This window comes from Bactrocera neohumeralis, chromosome 4, assembly GCF_024586455.1.
Source record: "Bactrocera neohumeralis isolate Rockhampton chromosome 4, APGP_CSIRO_Bneo_wtdbg2-racon-allhic-juicebox.fasta_v2, whole genome shotgun sequence".
NCBI lineage: Eukaryota > Metazoa > Arthropoda > Insecta > Diptera > Tephritidae > Bactrocera > Bactrocera neohumeralis.
This window is the reverse complement of record NC_065921.1, coordinates 64,925,913-64,950,702: the sequence shown is the minus strand read 5'-3', so window position 1 is coordinate 64,950,702 and position 24,790 is coordinate 64,925,913. Positions and strand designations below refer to the sequence as shown.

Sequence of the window (24,790 nt, the reverse complement as noted above, 5' to 3'; positions counted from 1 at the left end):
AACTGAGTTAGAATTAGATTATGCTCCGTTCAATGCACTTGCATTTTTATATTTTTTATTAAATTTATATTTGACTCAACCACAATTTTCGCCAATTCTCTGACTTTATTTCGCATATTTGAATTTAGTGAATTAAGCTATGCTTAAATGCGTTAATAATATCAAATTATAATTCCATCAAAAATAATGAGACGTCCAATTAAATAATTATCCACACACACCCTTAACGATTGTTAAACTATGTACTTATATAATAGATACATACTAAGTCAAATTATATTAAATTATATTTTATTAAATATTCCATTGACTACTTTATAAAGTAAATAAAATAGCAAGCCTGTTAAATTTCCCTGCTGTCCAAAAATTGATAAAACCACGTTTCAAGAAAAATAATTAAAAGAATTCAACGAGCAAACAAAATTACAACTCGCCTACGAACAAAGTCGAAGTTTGTTCAGTGTTCACTTCAATTCAAACAAATACATACATACATACATTGACATTAGCAATTGCGGGTGTGGTTTATGCAACACAGAAAAAGGAGAACAAACAAACAGTTAAATATTTTTTTCTGCAAATTGACGAGTCTCAAGACCTTCAGCCGCGCTTTTAGACACAATTAGGTTTAAGTGACCGGAAAGTGAATATAAACATCGTACGTTCTGCATGCTTACATATAAACAAAGTGTTTGCATCCAAGCATAATCTACTCGGTTTGCTCATGGCTAGTAATTTACATGCATACATACATATGTATATTTGATGATGACTGTTCTTAATGGACGGAAGAACTTTGCGAAATTTACAACAACGGAACTAAATCGTTATCCAAATAAATATGTGTGCGGGTGGGCTGGACACATCAATCATTGCTATTATGACATATCATAAACATATACTACAAACCATTGGTATATGGGAAAGATGAACAAAAATAAAAGTGTTTATAGCTATTTAATTGAGCAGAGAAACTTCAACACTCATACGATTTTACGCATTTTAATAAATAAATTTCTCATTAATGAGACTTCGTCAATAGAATTACATACATATGTATATAAAAACTTACCTATTAACAATCGGTCATGAATTACATATAGTATTACGTTAATACTATTTTTTTAAATCACCAAAAAGCCAAATTATTTAATCTGAAATCAAAAAATTTAGAAAAAATTAACGAAAATGCACATGAACATATAATGGTGTAATATGTGATTTATGAAGCTTAAAATAATGCTTTCGACTTGTTTTTTTAGATATTTAAACTAAGAGACTTTGACTAAGACTTTGTAATAGAAAAATTACTGGCTTTCAAGCAATACTTTTTTAATTTCCCTTCCCACGACAATTGGGTCTACGTAAATGGGTAGGACTCGGATTTCTTATCCGGCCAAGGATAATCAAACTCAGCAGAGTTCTGTCGCTACAATAATAACAACAACAACTTTTTCTATTTGGATATTCCTTATGCCACAACAATAACTTTAATCTGTTACATAAAAAAACAAACGTTCAAACCAAAGTACGCAATTAAAAAACACTTAGAAATATTGAAAGTTAAAATAAAAATAAAAACACTCACAAATATGTTATAATTATTAATTTCTTGTCCTTCGTAAACTTCACAGCTACTGTAAACCAAAACACTGCTTTCAATTTAGGTTATTTTAAATTACTTAAAGGACTTAAAAAACGTTCGCTAATGTATTCACAATCATTTTATTTGTCTCATTGTATTAAAGTTAATTAAATAACGCAATTAAGAAAACTAATAGTATTCGACGAGAACAAGTACCAATGAAAAAGGAAAAAATACAACAACGTACTTGGCCGCACCGAAGTTATAATACTTTTACAAATAAAAAAAATTTCCATTCGAGAACTTGCTTTAGGTTCTATACAAGAACAGGGAATAGCTCACGTAAATGTACAAAAAAATTAGTGAGTATGTGTGTTTTATATGCAAATAAATACTTAAAATTTATATGAAAATTTACAAATAACTTAAGTGTCAACCTCTTAACAACTACGAAGCGTCCCAAGCAGAACTTTCCCTAAAATATACGATGTATGTAGGAAATATAGACTCTGCGGATAACGCAGTTAGTAGTTAGCCCGGCCAGACTGGGTAAGACCGGACCTGGTGTCCCCATTTAATTTCAATTAACATAGTAAATGTGCTGCATTTTACCACACGCATTTGTACAGCGCGCAAATATTAATACATAATTGTACATATGGACTTGCTTGGTTTGTGTGCGTTTGAGCATGGATTGCTTTTTCTATTGCTTGTAATAGTGGAGCCTATTAATTTTGCAAGAGTAAAGTGCGAAAGAAACGAAATGTGCACACAAGAGGAAATTAATAAAAAGTAGACTAAGTAAAGCACACTGAATAGAAATCATTATGAAAAGACTTGGAAGCAATATTAATTCGTAAATATTGAGCAATGTTGGTCAGTAAATAAACGCCCAGATGAGCAAACTTAATACTCAAACAATAACTGAAAACAAGAACAACGGGAAAATAGCTAGTTTAAACAAAATATAACGAAAATTATACTTCCTTCCACATAACAAAAACCTGCTTTGCAAAATCTTACGAGGTGCATACGAGTGTGCGGTTTGTTAAATAATCGCGGTGTATGTAGATATTTATGTACATACACACATATCTGTTTTTGCAAAACATGACATCATCATTTCGCTTGTGTCTAATGCCATAGAAACACAGCGCTCAGTACAACAACCCAACAGCCACCCCCAATCTCAAAGGAGAAAACAAAATTACGAGCAGTAACATTAACATGCGCCTCCTTCTCATTCGCTGAATTCATTTACTCACCAAAGTTAATAACATTGCAAATAATTAAAAGATGAGTGATGCATTTTTGAATTTTAGTGACGTAAAGTGGATAAATTTTACAAAATAGTAAATAATAAGAAATATAAAAATTATTTAAGTTATTAAATATTAGACCGTTAGGTTAGGGTTTTATGTTTTATTACAAAAATACAGTTTTCAAAAAACAAGCAAGCAATGAAATCATTTTCTTTATGATTTTTTTTTCAAAATCAGCCCATTAAAAAAGTATGCTAATAATTTCATTGAGCATAATTTGAACAAATTCACGTTTAGTTACTACCTCAACGATTACCGCCTCTTCATGCCATGAAAAACGCCGCATTAACTATAGCACAAAAAAAATTATTATGAATTTGATTTTAATGATATGAACACGCATATACAAAAGCATTATGCATCATGCAACGGAACCGCATCAAGCAACAAATGCTTTACAGCGCCGTCATTATATCGTAGAAAAGTGTGTGAGTATATACATATGTACATGCTCCGTTAAGCGTCTATTGTTTCACAACCCATTCAGAGCACCGATGAATGTTTGTATCTATGTACATGCAGCCGTAGACTTGGCAACAATTGCTGCACTAATCTTATTCCTGCAATTTCGTGCGATTCGCAATGAAAACAAAAACGATTGAGGAAATTATAGCCTCAGTATTAGTATTGTTGTACAATAAAAATCGTGGATGATTTCATTTTCTTCGCAACATTTTTTTAAACACGTTTCTCTTTTATTGCTTTGTAGACAACCAGCCTCAGCCTATTAATAGCTTTTATCTTTATTTTTTTCGTTTGTTTATAAATGGAAATGTATGTAATAGATTGCATAAAAATCAACAGTAGTTGTTGTATTTGTAATACATAGTAATAGCGTTCGACGTCAAAAGGCGACCAACATCTGAAGGTAGACAACCACAAAACTCAGTAGTAATTTTATGAGCGCTCGCTCTGTTTAATATGCAAGCATGTTGGCAAGCGGTGTCTATTATGTATTACTGTATTTTAATCTTATGTTGTAATAGTTGTGTGATTCAATATGGATTTGCATAAATTATGCATTTCTTCGAGTTTCTAATGAAAGTAATATTATAAAGATATAATATTGGAAAGTTTAAAAATTGCTTACAAAGTTATGTGACATTTGCAACTTATCACAATCAATTACAATCAGCGTTGCGAACTACTAGATTTAAAGATAAATTTCCAATTTTTAAATCCAATTTTGGGATTAAAAGTTGTTTTTTTAAACGCGTTAAAAAAAATTTTTTAACTCTTAATTGTTGGCTTGGGTTAAAAAAATAAAATTTAACAATTCGGTACTTGGGATTAAATAAAACCGATTTCTGGGATAAAGTTTACTATGTGTAATTAATATTTTTGGAATAATAAAATAAAAATAAAATAATTCAAACTTTAATTAATTTTTTTTTTTTTTTTAATTTGCAACCCTGATTGCACTACAAGGAAAAGTAAAAACTTAATAGTAAATATAGCTACATACATATATAAAATGGGTAGAGTTAACAGTGGTTTCAAGTTGCATTTTGGTAAAGAAATAATAAGTGGAAGGTACTTTTTATGCGAGATCAACGTAAATGTTTAGAATTAAAACAAATATTAATGAACAAAAAAATTTGGACATTTTTAATAAAATTTACAGCATTCTACTTAAATAAATATATTTTAAATAGGTTAAACTTAAAGAAATTATTCAAATATTTAATTTAAATTCAACAAATTTACTAAAATTAAAATGAAAATGAGCTCAAGCAGCCTGCTGGTACTAAACCATAAATATTTCACTAAGCAGAGAAGTTAAGTAACAGCGCCAGGTCATTAATAATAAAACAGCTGCGTAACATACATTTATGTAAACTTTAAAATAAAGCCAATGTAACCAAATAAACAAAAAAAAGAAGGTGTTAACCAATAAACAAATTTACAGTTTCAAAACTCTAAGCTACGTTGACCTCTTATGAATACTCTCTTTCAGCTTTACCTATGGCTGATTTAATTCAAAGATTATTTAAATGTTTAAAAACTGAAATAAAAATAAAAACGCAATCAAACCAGCAATTAATACCGTAAATGTCAAACAAAAATAATTAAAAGAAAAATAGAAAATCGTTAAAATCTCAACAAAGCATTGCTAACAGCAGCAACTGAGCTCATCTTCAGTACACTTGCCATACAGCACAATGTAAAATATTAAGGTTGGGTTTAAATAATAAGCTTTAAGAGGGAGAAACATGAAGCAACAGTAACAAGTAATTGAAAAAAATATTAGTCTTGAGATAACTGTGTTGCCAAATATAGGGAGAGAGACAGGTGTAAAAAAATGGCGCATCCTGGTGACATTGATCCTGACTTTCCTGGTGGTCTGAAAAAAAATCAAAAGAAATTCTTAATCAGTAAGGATGCTGTTATAGTCCCTACCTCAGGGAACACGAAAAAATTTTTTTTTTTGAAAAATGGCGACTGCCTGAAAATAACAATCATTTTTTACGCTTTTTTTTTTTTGAAATTCCTGATTTTTTTTAATATTAAACATTTTGACACGATGCTTATAGGAACGATAAAGGATTATATAAAGAAGGTTCACACAAAATTTCAAGTAAATCGGTTGTATAGAACTTGAGATAATCTAAAAAATTTGATACGGCCGAACCGGGCTAGGTACTGCGTCACTAAAGTAGCTGTAGCTCTTAAAATAATTTTAATTTTTAAAAATCCTTTGGAGGATATGTTCTTTAGGGTCTAAACTTTAAATATATGAAAAAAATCGAATTTTTCAAAATTCTAGAATAGAATACCCCCTTAACCTTCTTTCAACAGTCGCATAACATTTTAAATTGGGTATAAAACCCGAGCAAGATAGCTGCCGCTTCTTTTACACCTTAAAACTCAATGCTACAAGAAAAGCCACTTGTAGGTTGTCGAAAGAAAATAGCTAAAAATAAACATCGCAATGATTTTAATGAAAATATTGCAATATGCAATAAGTATTAGAGGAATATATACATATGTATGTACATACATATACCATATACAGGTATGTATGTATGTACATAACACTTCTATGTACATATGTATACATATACCGACTCGTTGCAAAGTCATTTTGTTTGCTAGATGTGTCATTCAACGCTTTAAACAAAAAAATGTTGTCCGTCTGTCTAGGCATTACTAGCAAGCAACATTCTTTATCATCATCAACTTTGAAAGCGGCAGTATGGCAGAATTATCAAGAGGACTGCAGACAACATTCGAGACGAGTATGCTTAAGCTTTCGGCGCACATAATGTAAATGGATGAGCAGCCTAACCGTGTTAGATGTATGTATATATAGACATATACAGATATATAATATAAGCTTGAAAGTGGGTAGATTGGTTGGATGGTTTGTAGGTAGAGAGGTAAGTAGTTAGATAGATGAGTCTCGACTACGCTCTGTACAACAAATACAACCCGTTCATACTCATGCAATCGCACTGATATACATATGTATATATGAATATATACGTTCCAGTGCCCGTATGGGAATGGTAAGCAACTTTTAATGACGCTGATGCAGCAATTCGCCTAGCTTTTCATCCACAGCTGCAACCAACCATACAATCACTGAGTAGCACGACGGCAGGTCAGTACCTTGATTTTCCTTTTTTATTTCATTGAAATATTGCCACTAACCGTTAAATGGTTGAGCGATTAAAGATTCAAACCGTATGAGAAAATATGTAGCGATTAATAACCACTGCTCTGAAGGCATAAAAACTGACAATTTCACAGATTAAAAAATTAAGTTAAGTATTGGCGCGCAACTGGCCGCAGACAGTTGTATGACTTGCATAGGCTAAGTATAAAGAAAGTGCAGTTTCACTATATGGTGTTGCAACAATATATAGGTCAGATTAAAAGCTGACAAGCATGCAAGCCTTAAACCTGACAGTTGTGCGGATTGCTACTTTGCTATTTCCCGTAATAGTGATAAAAACAGATTTCATTTAAAAAAACGGAAAACAGGGTGAACTGTTTTAAAAATTGTCACGGTGTTAACAGCTAAACAGCTTAAAGTTTTTTCCATTTTCATTTTTTTAACTACAAAACTTAAATAGTATGTTAACAAAATTAACAAAGTTCATTCCCATTTATTTAAGATTATTTGATCAGAATTGCATTTTTAAAAAATACCCCAAAAACAATGCCAATTACAGATACATTGAGAAGTTAAAAAATTATGGAAAGTTAAATCTAAACAAAACACTGATAATCGTCATTACTACTGCTGCTTGACTTGCACTGCTGTGATAAGTAAACCAATGACAGAGGAGCTAAAGAAAAAATGTTGGCGAACAGTCCGTATTTCAAAATAATTACACGAACGTAACGTAAGAAAAAAATAGTATATCTTAAAAAAATCGTAATACCAGAAACATTGAAGAGACAAATTAAATAAAACAAATAAATGTAAGAAAGGAGAAGAAAATATACACAAGCAAAAAAGCAGACTAATAAAAATTTTGTAAATTTTCGTTGCAAATTTTTTATTTCAGAAAATGTGACTTAAAATAAGTTTTCAATTTTTTAAACCGATTTTAGGATTATAAAATGAAAATATAATTTTTTTGTGTTTGTGATTCAAAATTGAATACTACAAATTGAGAATTGAAAGTTGAAATTCAATTAAAATTTGAAAATTCTCCTTAACCTAAATATTTGAGCGGTTTATAAAAATGATATTTGGAAAATTAAAAGCTGGAATAAAAATAAAAAGTGTAAATATTTATGTATATCTGACATATTTTATACACATTTTTTCACAAAATGGTAGAACACGAATTACGTAAACGCGAAAATGTAAGTTTTAAAACAACTATTTTGTTTAATTTTTATTTATAAACTTGGAAATTAATTGTTTTTTCAATCCATTAAAATTCAAAAATTAAAAATAAATTTGTATTTTATTTTCATGTTATATTTTGGATTAAATATTTATTTTTAATTTTTGATTAGATTTTTGGGACCAAAAATTTTTATTTTATATAATTCCGGTACTAGGCAATAAAATTATTGTTTCAATCAAATTTTTAATACATTATTTGCAAGCGTGATTTCGGGTAATATCATAGTAAAAAAGTTGCATTAGTTGCGGTTAGTACACTGTTAGAATAAAATCTGATATTTTTTTCATTTTTCAACGCTTTTATATAAAAATAAATATTCTACCTCATGAAATTTATAATTGTGAGGATCATTTAATAATTTAAACCAAAACACAAATTGATTGCGGAGAAAGCATAATTTAATTGAAAGGTATTGGTGAACTAATTCTTTGCCGAGATTCTCTAAAATTTAATTAATTAAAACTGTCAAAAATTTAACTAATTTAAAATTTAAAAAATTATAATAATAAATAAATAATCTTGAAAAAGTTTATGACAAAATAAATATTTAAATTTAAGATTTCAATAATCTGAAATACGTAAGGTAAATGCAACATTAATTAATTACGTAATCAGACATGCTATTTTTTGGGCGGGGTAGCTTAATACATACACAAATAAAGAAAGGAAAAATTAAACCAAACTATTGCTGAAAGCAGTTTATATCTACACTGATATTAAAAAAGACAAAACGGGTAGAAGTATGTGACAAGGGAGTAATGAAAAAATTTAATAAAATATAAGCCAAATGTTAAACAAATAACACGCTTTACGCAGACAACTGAAATATTGCGCAAGTCCGGCATTTAGGTAGAAACAACGTAAGAAGCGAAGAGACAAACATGTATGTATGTACATAGGAATGTACATATGTATGTATGTATGTATGAATGTACATATATGTACATATGTGCCTGTGTGTTATGAGCAATGCGTATGAGTAAGGGACAACGCCCGCTTGACCCATTCATATAAATGAATGGAATTAATCATATTGTAATGTTATTAATAAATATTAAATTTATACAATAGAAATACCATTGGGTCAAATCAATAAAAGTAAAAAAATTTGGAATATTGCACGTTTCAATAAAAATTTTTTTGAATTGACACACTATAAAATAAATGAAAAATAATAATGAAATTACTAAACAGCTCACGCGGTTTTATCACTTGTTGTGGCACTTGAGTATTTTCACCGTTTGCTTTGCAAACTACATACTTAGATATGTACTTACATGTAAGATGACTACTTGCTTGCGTTTATGCCGTAGTCGGCAGGTTTTCTTTTAGTAGTTTTTGCAATGTTTGACAGGTTATGTACATTCATACATGCATACATACACATGTTATCAACACTAAGCGATAAGATAAGTAAGCGAACATGTGCCAACTTTATATGGTTAAGAATTTTAACACAAACGAAACTGCTCATAACAGAAAACGTATTTATTTCAGCTTGCAAGCAATTTTTACATTTTAAGGAACACCTCGCTGATCAGCAAATAATTAGTATACAGGCAGTTATCATCTCTTCTAGGCTATAGTTGTGTACGTTAACATATTATTTGCAATTGATTTCCACTACAAATACAAAATATTTATTCGAGTCACATTTATAAGCTAGTTGCTGAATTTGCCGCCTCAACACTGCCTACTTGTCTCACGTCCTGCTGTGGTTTTAATAGTAGGCGCCGCTGAGACGCCAAATGTGCTTAGATGTCAGTGAGGTGCAGTGGCCGACGCAACAGTCTGCCGGCAAATCTATATACTTACATACATATGTATACTGATATTGGTGTCGGTGTCGCGTGCCTTGCTTTGTGGATTTGACCCACATTTTTAACTTGTCTTATGACTTTGTTTTCTTAATATTTTTTTACGCACTTGTGTATATAAACAATTTCATGCGTGTTTCTACGAATATATGTATGTGTAATACCAATGTATTCTAGATCCAGACATAGTTAGCAAGTTGTGATGTGCAAATCATCCAACAAGTTTCATTCATGTTTTACATTAAGAGAATTGATAACTTTCGAATGGTCACGCAAAGTAAAAGGCCGGCAGTGGAAGCATAGGAAAAACTATAAAATTGTGTAAGGAACGTGAATCATAAAGACCCAAATTATAGTGTAATGAATATAGGTATGCTAATTATAAGTACTTTGGATTTTCCTAAAAAATATGTTTTCACACGATGTTATGCTATTATTGTTATATGTTTATATATGTTGAATTAATGAAACGGGTATATATTGTAATACCGCTAGTCAAAATATCGAAATTTAGAATTCTGACAAAGTTTTCGGTATTCTGATTTGTCGGTATTTTGGGTATATCCCTAATGAAACTAATGTATGTTGACTTGTTAATTTCGGAACACTAATATTTATCATTGCATTATGCTGATGACGCACCAGATATGCGAAGTTAGCGCACTAACTTCCTACAGATTTATAAAAAATATCGCTGGAAGATTTCTCTTTTACTTTTGTTGCAGAAAATCTCAAGTACATACATACATATGTACATATACAGGTGCTTTCAACTAATGTTTCCTTTCAATGTGCATGTCCGCCCACGCTTAGCTTCCCACCCTTCTACCAAATCTCGCTAACAACAGACGACAATGCAAATATTAAACAGACGCTATATGTACAAATTTAACAAATAACAACGTATGCAATATATTATACAAAATAAAATTTGTATACAGTGTGCCGTAAATAGTGCAAAAATACAATCCAAAAATATGTTCTATATAATATTCATGTTTTTTTTATAATTAGTTAGCATTTTTAAGTTTAGAAGTTGTTTAGTATACAACAAATATATTCATACATATGTACATACATACATATATCAAAACTAAACAGGCTTTTATAAAATCGAAGTATGTGTTAGGATTCAACATTTTTTTTAAATATAAATTTAAATGGTATAACTGTAAAATAATTTATATTTATGTAATATGCACGAAAATAAAATTGTTTTAGCAACATTTTTAAAGGTATTTTATGTTAAAAACTAACTGACGAGTTTAAACTTACATTTGACGTCAATATGTGAATTATAAATCAGACCAAACCCAAAAATACGAATCAGTGGAAGTAAATAAGAAGAATCGATGATGACATTCGTACGTGTATTTTTGTTGCGGCAAACACACAATTCATTTACACTAACAATAAACAAACGGAACGGTAGCAAACATGTTAAATAACAACAACATTAACCACGAAATGAGAGGAGCTTTTCGGTAAATAGTGGGCAATAGAGCACATGCGAGCACGAACGAATAAGAGTAAGAAGCTGAAAGCAAAGATAATAACAGTATAGGCAGCGCAGCCGCAATTTTTGATGCGGTATGGCATTACTCAAAATTGTGCCTGCGAGTAGGGTGGCACATAGCAAATTTAAAAAAACATGACGTCATTTTAAACTAGCAAATTTTTATTATACAAAATTTAATAGTGTGCTACTACTTTAAATAATGTTAGTAACATGCTTATAAGAAAAAATGTTACAAAATTAATGCAGGTACTTTGGATTTTAATTTTCCCAAATATTAAGTCAATAATAAATTGTAATGTTACTTACTAACATTTAAAAAAAATATTGGATAGGAACGCCGATATACTTTGTTAATTTTATTTCTATGTAAAAATTTCCGTCTTTCTTTTTTTATTACTATACATTATTTTCATTTTAATCTTCAATCAAAAATTTGACCAACCGTATTATAACAACGTTTCTTCTGATGCCAAAACATTTTATTCGTTAACTCGTCTTTTCATTTATCTTTACGCACAATTTTCACATACCTTTTATTGCGTGATTTTATCTGCGATTGCCTTCACTTTTAAACCTTTTTCTCCTGTCACAAGTGCGTGCGCTGGCTGCCTTTGTAGTCCTCTTTTTAACTTTTCTTATAAAATAATTTTCTTTTTGTTCGGCTCTCAAACTCAACCCGATCTTTGCCAGAAAATAAAAAAAAAATGTTTTTTTTTTTTATACTTTTTCTATTGAATTTTTTTAAACTTGAAATTTTCACACATACACTAAAAACACATCCAAATTTTCACTTTTTCTGTCGCATTAGCTACCACTGTTGTCGTCCGCTGTAATTTTATTTTTTTGAAATATTTGCGCGGAACTATGTTGATTTTTCTTATTGACTGCCTTTTATTATCAAACGGTTCTGTCAGAATTTCGCACAAATTTGCACTAAATATAACAAGAAATATATAATTTTAAAATTAATTTCGGACTTTGCCACGAGCCGGCCTATTTTTCTCTTTATTTAATTTTTCTTTCGACAATTATATCTAATTGAAGCGTTTAGCGCCAGCAATGAAACAAATACAATACCGCTATGTCGCAACACGCACTCTAAAACGAATAGAGCAACTAGAACGAAACAACGAAACGGCTGACAATCCGAACGTCGACAAAACGATACTCAAATTGGCTTTGCGAACGAATTCACTCAACTTCAGTCTACGTTGCTCCAACAAACGAAAAGGGGAATAGAGGGAATTTTTCAAATTGGAAAATGAAAAAAAATTAAATTCGTGAATAAAATGGAATTTCAGAAAAGGAAAGCAAAGATATTAAATGCGAAAATCAAATAAGAAACGCATTAATGTTTCCATACCAAAAAAGTGGGAAAAAATTGTAAATGATAACGAGAAATATTTCGATACACATTTACATTCGTATTGAATATGTGTTCAACAGCCAAGCTGGTAAACCATTTACAGTGGATATAACAAACGGCAACTCTGTTGGACGCCATCAGTAATAGCACGCGAAGCTAAAACCACTTTTCCGTGATGTTGTTATTACCATAAATTTCCCTTTTACTGTTTCAAATAGGGTAATTTATAAGTAGCAACAAAAAAAATCTGCCAAAGCATACGCCCTATTGAGACAGTTGTCTGCAATTAAGGATTATTTTGTGTAGCCTGTAGCTATTTAGAGGGATTACGTTACTAGCATAGTTGTATTAAAATAAATCACTTGGAAAGCAATACAATCCGACATTTTAAATAAAAAAATGTTTCTATACAAATATGTATATCACTATTTGCACGATTATGTCATTGCCGACCTTTTAGCCACTACTGATATTAAAAATAAAATCTGCTGGCAAAAAACGAGTGGGCGTTTGCCGGTTTATTAAACGGTTCGCAACAAAACCGCAAAATATATTGATAAAAAATAAAATATAGATATGCAGTGTCAAATGATTCTCATCGATTTTCAATGCCTGTGTCTGGCCAATCTTTTTTACACAGAATTTTCACTTTCAATCGCCGCGCAATATTTATCACAGTTTTACTCATTAATCCACGCAATACATTTTTTGCATTAATTAGCTAGACACCGTCTTAAGTTTATACACGCTATTCATTTGTATTTTATATTTACTAGTTTTCCCCAAAATATTTAAAACCGATTAATTAAAGCCTTACAACAATTTTCGACGTTCGTTTTCTTAGAGCTACTCCAGCGCAAACACTCGAGTTGACGTTCGTTCGATTCCGCTTTTCCTTCTATTCTGTTCTGATTCGCCTAAAATTACCTATGGCTCAATTTTCTAATTGCATTCGCGTCGGTTTTCCGGTGCCAATAGCTCCCATGCAAGAGTGAATACGCACTATTATTAATTTGGCATTTGTTCATTCAAATAAGAAATTTATTGAGAATGATGTCATATCGAAGTTGGCTGGAGAAATAATGGGTTATTTAAAACTTCAGAGTTGCTATTACAGTATATTGCCAGATTTTTCCCGCGAATACAAAACTTATAATTCGTAAAATAAACGGAGTTCTTTCCTTAATTGGCATCTAACAGAGCTAATCTACTGATTACCACAATCCAATTCAAACGATTTACATGCGCTATGAAGTTCTTTATATCTACTTTATATAAAAAAAATTAAAATGAAGATCCTTACGAATGGCATTTAATTTCAATGTATACCCGCTGTTATTATTTATATTGAAATGTTCTCGTTATTAAAGTTTCAAAAAAATTAAATAGAAAGCAAAATAACATATTTCAAATTTATTAAACGTTACTTTTATATAATAGAACAAATTTTAAGAGAATTATCTCAATATTTTCAGAAATTATTACTTGTTCAACATTAATAGTAATCTAGCAGCTTTGCCACCCTACTTTTTTACCATTGTGAACGGCAAGGCCGTTATGTCGATATGAAGAAGCAGTAATTAAAAGGGGACGAGACGCCGCGCTTGGTGTGATAGTTTTTATTTTAGTTTTTAAGTTTAAAATTATTAATGCCGGTGTCAAAATTATATAGTAGGACACAGCATTATATACGGTAAGATCTTTTATAATGAATAATTAAATCAGGCAAATAGTAAACTACAACATTATCAATTGATTTGGCGTGACAGGCATTCTCAAGAAAGTGATTTATTACGGAAAACAATAGCAAACGTTTTCACTACAGGCGTCTGCAAGCACGAGTAGAAAGCGCCAAAGTATAGTGTTGCAACTACCTCCTTATCCTTTACAAACCTACTCAAACAGAAATGGGACGTAGTCCATCTCCATCGCATCGACGACGTGAAAAAGAGCGTTCTGAACGTAAAAAGCGTCGAGAACGGCGCTCTAGAGAACGTGAAAGGCAGCGGGAACGTGAAACAGGGGCTGGCGGTAGTCGTGCTTTGCGTAGACGTTCACATGACAGAGGAGGTGGTGGTGGAGGGGATCGAGACCGGACCCGCAGCCGCAGTCGGGAGCGAGACAGAGCAAGTCGTCGCCGTTCTAGGTGAATAATGAAGTGTAGTGTATTAACCCAAGACAGAAACGTCACAGAACTAAGTATAACATTTTTCTATCTGCCTATTTATAATAAGTATAGTTTTAAAATTTATTTGCGATAATGAATGGTTTTTGATGAAATAGTAAATATTTAGGGATGTTAACCGAAATGCAACCCTATGGTTAACATTTCCCTCGCATTTTTCGTACCGCATTTTATGTCAATTTTGACATTTCAACATAATTCTTTGACATTACCACGTGAAGTGAAATACTTCACGAAATTTTCCGAAGATATCAAAGGATTTCATCACAAAATTTAATTATATAGTTTATAAACTCATTTACCATTGGTAAACTTCATTATTACTGAGTCAACACTAAATCCGTAAAGTAACAGTTGAAGTGAAAAAGAGTGAAATTGAATAGATAATAACCAGAATGGCATTACGAGTACAATTTGAGAACAACGATGACATCGGTGTTTTTAGCAAACTAACAAACGCATATTGCCTAGTAGCTGTTGGTGGCTCTGAGGCTTTTTACAGTGTGTACGAAAGTGAATTGGCGGAGACCATTCCTGTTGTGCATGCTAGCATTGGTGGCTGCCGTATTATTGGTCGCCTCACAGTAGGTAATCGCAATGGATTACTTGTGCCACATTCTACTACAGATGTAGAACTACAGCATCTGCGTAACACATTACCAGATTCGGTGAAAATACAGCGCGTGGAAGAACGTCTTTCAGCACTGGGAAATGTAATCGCCTGCAATGACTATGTTGCTCTAGTGCATCCCGACCTTGACAAAGAAACTGAAGAAATTATCGGTGATGTATTGAAAGTGGAAGTGTTCAGGCAAACAATTGCCGAAACCCCGCTCGTAGGTTCATATGCCGTGCTCAGTAATTTGGGTGGTATGGTACATCCAAAAACCAGTATACAAGATCAAGATGAATTATCATCACTCTTGCAAGTGCCGTTGGTGGCAGGCACAGTAAATCGTGGCAGTGATGTGCTGGCAGCCGGCATGGTTGTAAACGATTGGCTATCATTTGTGGGTATGAGTTCAACTGCCACCGAAATGTTCGTTATCGAACGCGCGTTCAAACTGAATCAATCCGGTCCCGCCGTATTAGGACGAGCGAAGGAGCGTGCCGCACTCATTGAAGGGATGTCTTAAATTTTGCATGCTGGAGATCTTCTACGAAGCTTATCCGAAATAATATTGATTATAACACTTTTTGTAACACTAAAATATACGAAATAAATTTATAGTTAGTACATAATATTAATTTCAAGTTTTTTTCTAAGAAAATGCTGAAACGATGGTCAGTCCATATTGGACTTTGAATACCCAAATGCCGTAATCGAAATATAAGTGCTTTAGTTATTAATTTATTTATATTTAGTTCGTTATAGGTTTATAAAATTGACTAAACACCACCCTTATTGTATTTAGATCGCGTTCTCGCGGACACCCATCTACTTCGGCGTCTACGTCGTCTGGGCGACGCGGCGCTGCCGCTGAACGTCCCAAAATCACAGAAGCCGATTTGGAAGGTAAATCACCCGAAGAAGTAGAAATGCTGAAAACAATGGGATTCTGCACTTTCGATACCACCAAAAACAAGAAGGTTGAAGGCAACGATGTTGGTGAAGTGCATGTTATCTTAAAGCGCAAGTATCGTCAATATATGAATCGCAAAGGTGGCTTCAATCGGCCGCTGGACTTTGTGGCATAACACGTTGTCAAAGCGCGAACTAACGCGTGTACCCACACAAGTCTATACACACTGGCGATATATCGACGCACGCTCTTGTACTAATGTTTTTATTATTACTATATTTTTTAGTAGTGCGTCTGCTGTAGTGCTCAGCAATCACATCTACAGCAGCATGCACAAGACAATCCTGCAATTTTATGCAATAGACCGGTTTACAAAATTCAATTTTCAAAATTTCCACCACACATACCTCATTAATATTTAAAATATTAAACTTTTTTTGTATTGTCCTGTTTAAGTTTTCTCATAGTTAGTAAGTAATCTATTATAAATGTGACATGACTGCGAAGAGTTGAAAAGCTGCCCAGGAGCTGCATCATTTGAAACAAGTGCCAATATTGGCAGTATTTATGCTTTACGAGTTATAGAGAGGCATAATTCCAAAATAGACATGCATATACATTTTGTGCTCATACTTAAAAATTTATTGTGAGTTGATGTTAATATTTTGCTTGGAAAATTATTTTAAAAATTTCCGAAGCAGCAAATTCACTCTTCTCAATTCAATCTCGTAAATAGAGAACAACGAGATTTCAGTAATTTTTTTTTTTTGAATATTTAAAGTAATTAAAATCACTTGAAACATGAAAATTTCAAATGTTTTAAGGCTGAAATGAATTAAGGCGAAAGTACTTACGTTGTTGCCAGTTGCATCGATTGCTTTTAAATATGATTTATAGCAATACAACTGATGCAGTTAAAAATTATTAGTTTGATGAATTATCAAAATGTAATTGTTACCAATTTTTTTTTTTTATAAAATGGACAGAATTTCGCTTCGTTTTGAATATCGCCTGAACTCTTGCACTTGATTCATTTTAGTTCCATAAAGTAAAAGAAATTTGTAAGTCTCACACAGTTGAATTAAAATTTTACTAAATACTTGGTACGTTTTGGCCGTCACGAAATTTTTTATGTACAACAATTACTTGAAGTATTTGAAAATCATAACAATACAATACAACAACAAATTCCCATAAACTCCTATAGAAATACATAAATATATCCCAGCACGCATCTCAATGCATAACTCCCCCTAGTATCCTCCATACACTGCAATAGTACAATTTTTTATCAAAATATTTTTTTTTACAAATATAGAAACTATATATACACAAATAACATAACTGACCCGAACCTTACTTATCCTACCCAACATAACTAGCCTTACCCCTACCCCATACAATTTTTTACCCATTCACCCCTCAAATAAACCCAATTACAATAGACCAAATATGCAATAGCCAGGGATTTATATAATTATTACAAAAAGATTTGTTACAATGGTAGTTATTACATACATACACACATACATACTTGAAACATGAAAATAACTGTAAAATATGTATTTAAACATTTTTATACAGAGTAATAGAGTGTGAAGCTTTTTTTTACTGAAGACTACAGTTTTCAACATTTTATTCACATGCAAGTGCCGTTAACATCTAAACAAAAAAAAAACAATAGTAAATAATGTTTGTAATAAACAACAGTTAGTGATATAAAGAACTGATACACGCGTTAAAAGGAAATCGAGCGGGAATTGAATAGAACGCAATGCGAGAGATATGCTGGTATAATTTTGTTTGACCTTTAATTTGTAAAAATGTGTATAAGCATTAATTTTTCTAACAATTATAATTAAAAAATATCAGTTTTTTGGCTTTAATGCTTGAAACGCTATATTTTAATATAATAAAATTTCTTTGAGTGCATAATTTGAAGAAATACCGATATTTCAAAACGAAATTATAAACAAATAATCCGAAATTTCGCGATACTTTTTAAATTATATACGAAAAATTCTTGAATATCCAGCATATCAGCCATAACTCGTAAGCTCAATTTTTTGAACAGCTATTAAGAATAAGGAAAAAACATTTACTTTTGAATATACATACATATATTAACAGGAATATATACATATATGTAATTGCTACAATAGCACGTACAATTTTTTACATAAAATATATACATATATACATATATGTATATGTATGTATACAGACAAGTATGTATGTAAAACCACAAATCGCAATAGTTGAGATTTGGCATAAACCTAATAACGTTTTGGCTCATCCACCCCCATACACATACTTACAACTTAGCTATAGTTAAACGAAATTGCAGGGATTTTTTCACATTTTTTATTCTTTTAATATTAACGTTTTACTTTAATAAAAAAGAAAATAATAATACTTTCTGTTTCATTTTGGTTGCAATTTTCACTTTTTATTTTCGTAAACAAAACAGACTTTTGAGAAATGTTTGCCTTTGGTTTGTTGTTAATTTAAATAACACAACAAAAATGTATAATTAATATTATTATATGTGCTTTAGTTATCATTAGTTAGTTTAATTTTAAACAACACAATTGTAAATGTAAATTACCAAAAGGAAAGAAATAAGATGAATCTGAAAAAATAAAAGAAAATTCAAAATTTAAAAATTGGTGTTTTATTAAAATTTTTCGAATAGAAAGTATCATCGATATCATTCTTCAATTGAATATGTTATAATCCTGGAAAATCCATATAAATGTTTGCACCTTTAATTCAACGAAGCAGCGAGTTTTGCTAAAAGCTAGCATAGAACCTTTACATTACAATCGAGTTTAACAAAAACTTTGATTGTCCGATAATTTTTTTATACACGTAGAAAATCGGGTAAGTATCGCCAAGGCCTAGCAATACAGTCTCAATTGTCTTGGGGATGGCCTCCGTATATGACGCTTGTGTTTTTTAATGCTGTCAAACTATCAAAAAATATTTACATTTAATACACAACCCGCCTCCCCGTTCCGTCATCGGTCTTTCCCAACCAGTAATCTATCGGCAAGTAATCGCGCTCACCTCAAAAGAATCCTCCTCATAGAGGGAAATTTTAAGATTCTATAACAAACCTCTGAGAGCTAGTTTTGAAAAACTTACCGAGCAAGCAAGGTTAGATCGGCAAAATAACAGCCATTGGCTTGATAAAAAAGTAACGTAGAACAGGTTGTAGTGGGATTGACTCTCCCTCAATAAATCTTCAGGCACCATATTCACTGTCGATGCCATTAAAATTCAGACTGCTAACAATTCTGAGATTTTAGGTGTTAAATTCTTCTGTGTTACCGCCTGTGCTCATTCACTACCCATACGAAAGCGATTATTTACAAAGTCCAGAGCCCCAAAAAAGTCTTCAAATCGCCAGTCGGCAGTTTCTGAAAGGACATCATTGGATGTAATGAAACGCAGGCGATGAAGCTTTAGACGCGTCAGAACACTGCATCCGAACGGTTACTGGATACTCCGTATGTCTCCAGTCTAACACCTAAAAATTGAGGCCTGCATGCTTCCATTTAAAGAACACAATTTACAGTGGTCTCCAAGCAGTTTCTGTTACGCAGAAATCAACGGTGCAGTTGTCTGCTTGAAGCATCAACAGGTCTTTCCTTGATGGCATCGAACAGTTCGACGACCAGATTACTAACACAACAAATGCAGACACGCACTGACCACCATTCACAGTGGAGCCATGAGCACCTTCACCTTCCTCTCAGTCAATGGCGTATTTGGAGTCAAACCACCACCCATTGCAGGCGAAGAGGTCGAGTTGCCCCGACAATCTAGAGTGACCCTTACGCAACTTCGTTCTGGATATTGTAGCATTTTAAACACCTACTTATGCAGAATTGGCATACCAAATATATGTATGTGCTGCATGCAATGAGTCATCACATGACTCTTACCACCACTTTGATTGCCCAACAAGTCCCAGTCAACCGACACCCCTCGTCTTATTCTCCGCCCGTCGAAGCAGCACATTTTCTATGTCTATCGTTAGATGACTTTTAAGAGAACCAACCAGAACCTTACCACCCGGGGATTAGATAACAGCTATTCTCGAAAAAAATGCATTTGCAGTTTTATGCTACGATTACTGTTGTTGTTGTTGTAGATTCTTTCTAAATAGACCTTAGACTAAGCTATTAAAATATTTCGAATTTTGAAACATTCTTTAGATTATTTTTATTTCTAAGGTAGAATAACCCCATTATTTCTAGAGTGTAAAGTTATATACAAAATAGAATTGAAGACGTTTATTTTTTTTTATACACTTAATTATATTTAATAATTTATTTATAAACACGCTTCTATTACAGACATTTTTAGCAAATATTTTTTATAGAAATTTTTTATTTTTAAATTTATTACTTTTTTCTAAATATTTATCTTATAATTAAACAGAAGCCAAGTAGCCATTATCTAATATTTTTTGCGCAAGTTTTCCTTGTGTTTCGCTGAATTCGAGTTTTCATAAAAAATAAATGTATAGTATATGCTATTTTGTATGCGTGTTATGTACATAAATAAGCCTAAACGTGATACTCATATAAATAAAGAAGCATACAAGTTTGATTTATTTGTGGTTTATTTATGTAAAACAGAATTTAGTTTTATATGTAGTAAAATAAAATAAACGACTTTTATATTTAAAAAGAAAATTTTGTTTTAGGGCTAAAACAAATTTTTATAAAATAGAAATACTTTTTTGTTAAAAATAATTTTTAAGCTAAAAATACATATTTATAATTGCTTAGTAAAATGTATTTTCCATTGCATTCATTTTAGAAAATACTTTTGATTACAAATTTCAATGAGGCGAAAATTCTTCTGAGTGTAATTTGTTAGAGAAAAATACAAAGTACAATAAAATCCCATTAACACGTAGCGTTAGCAGGTAAACATTTCAACTAAGCTAGTTATAAAGTAAAAAATATCATAGTTTTACCAAAATTTGATTAATTTTATTTTATACTTTCATGTAAATTAGTTTTTTTTTAATAATAAAGTTTATTTCTTTTTAAATAAGAAATGAATAAGGTATGTAAAAAAGATCAATATTTGCTGTTAAAGCACAGTAAAGTGGTGATGATTGTGTAATTGATTTTGTAAATAAATACAAATGCGTTTTAAAGTGCGGAAAAATATCAGTAATAAGCGACATCTTAAATATTAATTTACAGTCGGTTTTGTGTTCTTTTGCTACACAATAATGTTTCGTTTGTTTGTTATATTTTAGAATATCTCATATTATGTTGTATTAAATTTGATTAGTGTGCCATTTGCACACGCTTTTTATATCTCCTTTTTATGGTTATTATGCATGCACATTTGTACATGTTTGCAACTCCTATAAGTTAATTATTTCTTTTAGCACTCCACTGCGTCTGCTAAAAAAACTAGTACAAAAATTCAAATAACATCAATATTAAAATAAAAATTTAGATTGATTTTTTGCTTCCAGTTAAATAAGGCTAATTTGATTTTTTTTTTTTTTTGCACAATTGATGCCTGTGGAGAAAACAAATTTTAATTGCAACAAATGTATGTTGTAGAGTTAATTGGAGTCAATAAATTTATGTTCAAAAACTGCAATTAACATTTGTGCGTTGTTGTATTTAACAATATTAGTTTGTATTTGTAATTTGTATAAGCTTGATAATTAAACTTCAATTCGATAATACACCAATGTGTTATACAGTTATGTTTCATGTGGGCTAATCAGTTATATCGTGCTTCTTTTTAATAAATAGAGATGCTTTCAATGCAATTTCTTATAAGTTCACCTCTTTAATATGACGCACGAAATTTTCCTCTACTATAGCAAAATACTCAAATTGAATAACTAAGCTAAATGAAAAAAAGAAAAACATATTATAGGCAAATGAAAAAAGAAAAACATATTATAGGCAAAAGGTAGGCGTTCGCAATATAAGAGCAGAGTTCAAGCTCTGTACGCTAACTAAATTTGATTTGAATATTTGTATATTTAAAAACGCATTGTTTTTTATTTAATTTTTGTTTTTAAGTTTTCGACTCTGTGAATCTTAATCAGCTTTCCGTGGTTTGCGTTTACGCACCTCAGCCGGACTAGTGCTGCTCATTTCCTTCTTCTCTTTATCAATGAATGCCTGTGTCTGTGTATTACCATCGCCAGCCGATTTCTTGATATCTTTCTCACTTTCTGGTTCATCTGACTCACTGGCGTTTGAGTTTTTCTCACCATCCGAAGTGCCAGCGGCATCGTCTTCCTCTGCACCAGCCCCATCGACATTCTCATCATCTTGTTCTTCATTGTTGTCTTCGTCATCATCATCGTCGTCGTCGTCGTCGTCATCTTCATCATCATCCTGCTCATCAGCTAGATCGTTTTCATCCTCAATTTCATCAGCAGCTAAGTCTTCTATGCCATCTGAACCAGCAGATTTTTCTTTGAATTCGGAGAAGCTTTGACGTTGCGATTTCTTTGGTGGGTATAAAAAGTCGACAACACAAACGAGTAACAAGCCCAAACCGGCGCCAATGAATATGGTACCGATGGCGAAGAGCGCGTATGAACCCCAAGTTGGCAGACCGTATTCTTCCTGGAGGCGTACATTGAAATCCTGTAAGGCGCAAATACATTTTAATTGTAAAAAGTAAAAAGATAATGTTGTGTTAAATATATACATATTTAACTAAATTGCGTTAAAACAAGAAAAAAATTTAATTTCGATTGCACCGAAGTTAAAATAAGATTCATAAATATCGCATACTGGGCGACTAGTTCACTTATATACAGACAGACATGGCTAATTAGACTCAGCATGTCATACTTCTCATTTATGTATATGGATATATTTTACAGGGTCTCCGACGCTTCTTATGGGTATTACAAAATTCGTGGCATACTTAATAATATTCAGGGTATAAAAATGAAAACCTTCTAATAATTATTTTTATTTCTGTTTAAATTAAACTTTTATACTTAATCATATTTGCAATAATTTTAATGACTAATAGAATTTATATAATGTAAACTCACCTTCAAAGTGTGCGATAATTTAAAGAAGTACGATAGTATAGACATGTGTATGGTGTCAGGTTTCTTCCATGCTGAAATTGGTTCAAGTTTTTGCCATTGCTTTTGTTTAAGGAACAACATTAAAGCGTCGCCATCGCGTGAACCCCGATATTGACGGAATTCGCCTTCTTTAACGCTGCAATTCGTATGAGAAACGTTTTAAAATTTGTTTCTTGAATTATGCATAATCAACTTACTGATAAATTGTTGGCAGAGCGGTAACAAAGAAACGCCCACTTAAGGATGGAGAGGTGGTAACGTCAATCTTGGCCACACTTACACGCAGATCCTTTGCAGTTTTAGCAAAGCGTTCCCATGTTGGCGCAAGATTTTTGCAAGCAGGGCACCATGGAGCAAAGCTAAGCAAATTATACGATGATATCTTAGTAAGTGAATATTTTATAACATAATAGGTAAATTTGCCAAACCAGATAAAAAATTGATCAATTGTAACAAGAAAAGTTACAGAGCACAGGGCTTCTAAATTAAGCAAAAATGACATGTTAATTTAAATAATAATAATAAATTATTTATCAAAAAAATCGATGTCAATTTTTAATGTCACACGTAAAAGTAACCATTTCGCCGGCTGCAAAACTACCTGCATTGAAGGTATGAGTGTGTTAAAATGTTATATGTATTTGTACATTTATGCATTACAACATCTGCTGCATTAACTGTATGTGATAATTACAGATTTTGCAAATTCACAACACTATATGGGTTACTAAGCAGGGGGCCACTGCTATTTTACATATTTGTTTTGGAACTTTACTTACAATTCCACCATCCATTCGCCGCGTAGCATTAATTGCCAATTATCCTCATTCAACTCTATTAAGGAATTTGTTTGTGTTGCTAAGTCTTCATCTAAATCCAATTCGTCAACATGTGCCCATAGGGATGTGAATGCAGTAAATGTAGAAAATATGACCAAATATATTGAGAAAACGTTTAAACAACCCCGTGAAAGGCTTGATTTAGAACGTGTACGTAACTCCATTTCTGACATATATTCACGCTCGGCTACTTATTTAACGTTCCCGGAATATATTTTCTCCTTTGTTTGCACGCAATCTACGAACTATAATTGCTCACTATAAAGTTTATTCATGCAAATACTAAATTTTGAGGTATCCCCGGCTATTAACTAAAAAAATATTGTAGCGAAAAAATTACTGTCTGCCGAAAGCAGAAAAATGACGAATGTGGGTTTTCCTGCAGTTTTTTGTTCTTTTTCTTTCTTTGTCAGAAATTCCAACGCAGTGTTGCAAGGAAATAGTTGACAGTTGTTCAATAAAAAATCGATATATTTCGATTGAGTGTTGGTAAGTTCAGAAAGTGAAGCTTTAATTAAAATATTAAAATAATTATATTAATATTGATAAACTACCAGCATTAATTTAACAGATATATAATTTCTGACATAAATCGACCAAAAGTTTTATGTGAATTGGCCAGTAATTCTTTTAACATTTTGGATCGGATTTTTGGTCG

The 24,790-nt window shown here is 31.7% G+C and overlaps 4 protein-coding genes across 17 annotated transcripts in view; 2 read left to right on the top strand and 2 right to left on the bottom strand.

The window, feature by feature from the left end:
* The window catches only part of LOC126756224 (protein hu-li tai shao), an 81,583-nt gene extending 68,187 nt beyond the window's left edge, over positions 1-13,396 (bottom strand). For 8 of the 14 annotated variants that reach the window (XR_007666560.1, XM_050469138.1, XM_050469139.1 and 5 more), the window contains exons 1-3: positions 13,295-13,393; positions 11,642-12,044; positions 1,073-1,154 (exon numbers count right to left, since the gene is read on the bottom strand). The gene's annotated coding sequence lies outside the window, so the exon portion shown is untranslated. Of the gene's footprint in view, positions 1-1,072; positions 1,155-11,641; positions 12,045-13,294 lie in introns of all 14 variants that reach the window. The other 6 variants (XM_050469129.1, XM_050469135.1, XM_050469131.1 and 3 more) reach the window with 5 other exon arrangements.
* A 661-nt stretch (positions 13,397-14,057) lies between these two features.
* Positions 14,058-18,598, top strand: LOC126756264 (U4/U6.U5 small nuclear ribonucleoprotein 27 kDa protein). Its single transcript, XM_050469211.1, has 3 exons — positions 14,058-14,170; positions 14,247-14,623; positions 16,078-18,598. Exons 2-3 carry the CDS (start codon positions 14,385-14,387, stop codon positions 16,358-16,360), a joined length of 522 nt encoding a protein of 173 aa, XP_050325168.1. The 5' UTR covers positions 14,058-14,170; positions 14,247-14,384; the 3' UTR covers positions 16,361-18,598.
* LOC126756259 (eukaryotic translation initiation factor 6) lies at positions 14,756-15,910 on the top strand. Its single transcript, XM_050469202.1, has one exon. It carries the CDS (start codon positions 15,058-15,060, stop codon positions 15,796-15,798), a length of 741 nt encoding a protein of 246 aa, XP_050325159.1. The 5' UTR covers positions 14,756-15,057; the 3' UTR covers positions 15,799-15,910.
* Positions 18,599-21,825: 3,227 nt separating the features above from the next.
* On the bottom strand, positions 21,826-24,536 carry LOC126756251 (thioredoxin-related transmembrane protein 1). Its single transcript, XM_050469190.1, has 4 exons — positions 24,073-24,536; positions 23,491-23,652; positions 23,255-23,429; positions 21,826-22,835 (listed from the first exon to the last, which is right to left on the bottom strand). Exons 1-4 carry the CDS (start codon positions 24,303-24,305, stop codon positions 22,278-22,280), a joined length of 1,128 nt encoding a protein of 375 aa, XP_050325147.1. The 5' UTR covers positions 24,306-24,536; the 3' UTR covers positions 21,826-22,277.
* Positions 24,537-24,790: the final 254 nt, after the last annotated feature.

What these genes read in the sequence shown, in the direction of transcription:
- LOC126756264 (XM_050469211.1), top strand. Translation starts at nt 14,385, where the DNA reads ATGGGACGTAGTCCATCTCCATCGCATCGACGACGTGAAAAAGAGCGT. An exon ending in GCAAGTCGTCGCCGTTCTAG is followed by an intron (nt 14,624 to 16,077) that starts GTGAATAATGAA and finishes TATTGTATTTAG; the next exon opens with ATCGCGTTCTCGCGGACACC.
- LOC126756259 (XM_050469202.1), top strand. Translation starts at nt 15,058, where the DNA reads ATGGCATTACGAGTACAATTTGAGAACAACGATGACATCGGTGTTTTT.
- LOC126756251 (XM_050469190.1), bottom strand. Translation starts at nt 24,305, where the DNA reads ATGTCAGAAATGGAGTTACGTACACGTTCTAAATCAAGCCTTTCACGG. An exon ending in GGCGAATGGATGGTGGAATT is followed by an intron (nt 23,653 to 24,072) that starts GTAAGTAAAGTT and finishes TAATTTGCTTAG; the next exon opens with CTTTGCTCCATGGTGCCCTG. An exon ending in AATTATCGCACACTTTGAAG is followed by an intron (nt 22,836 to 23,254) that starts GTGAGTTTACAT and finishes TGCGCCTTACAG; the next exon opens with GATTTCAATGTACGCCTCCA.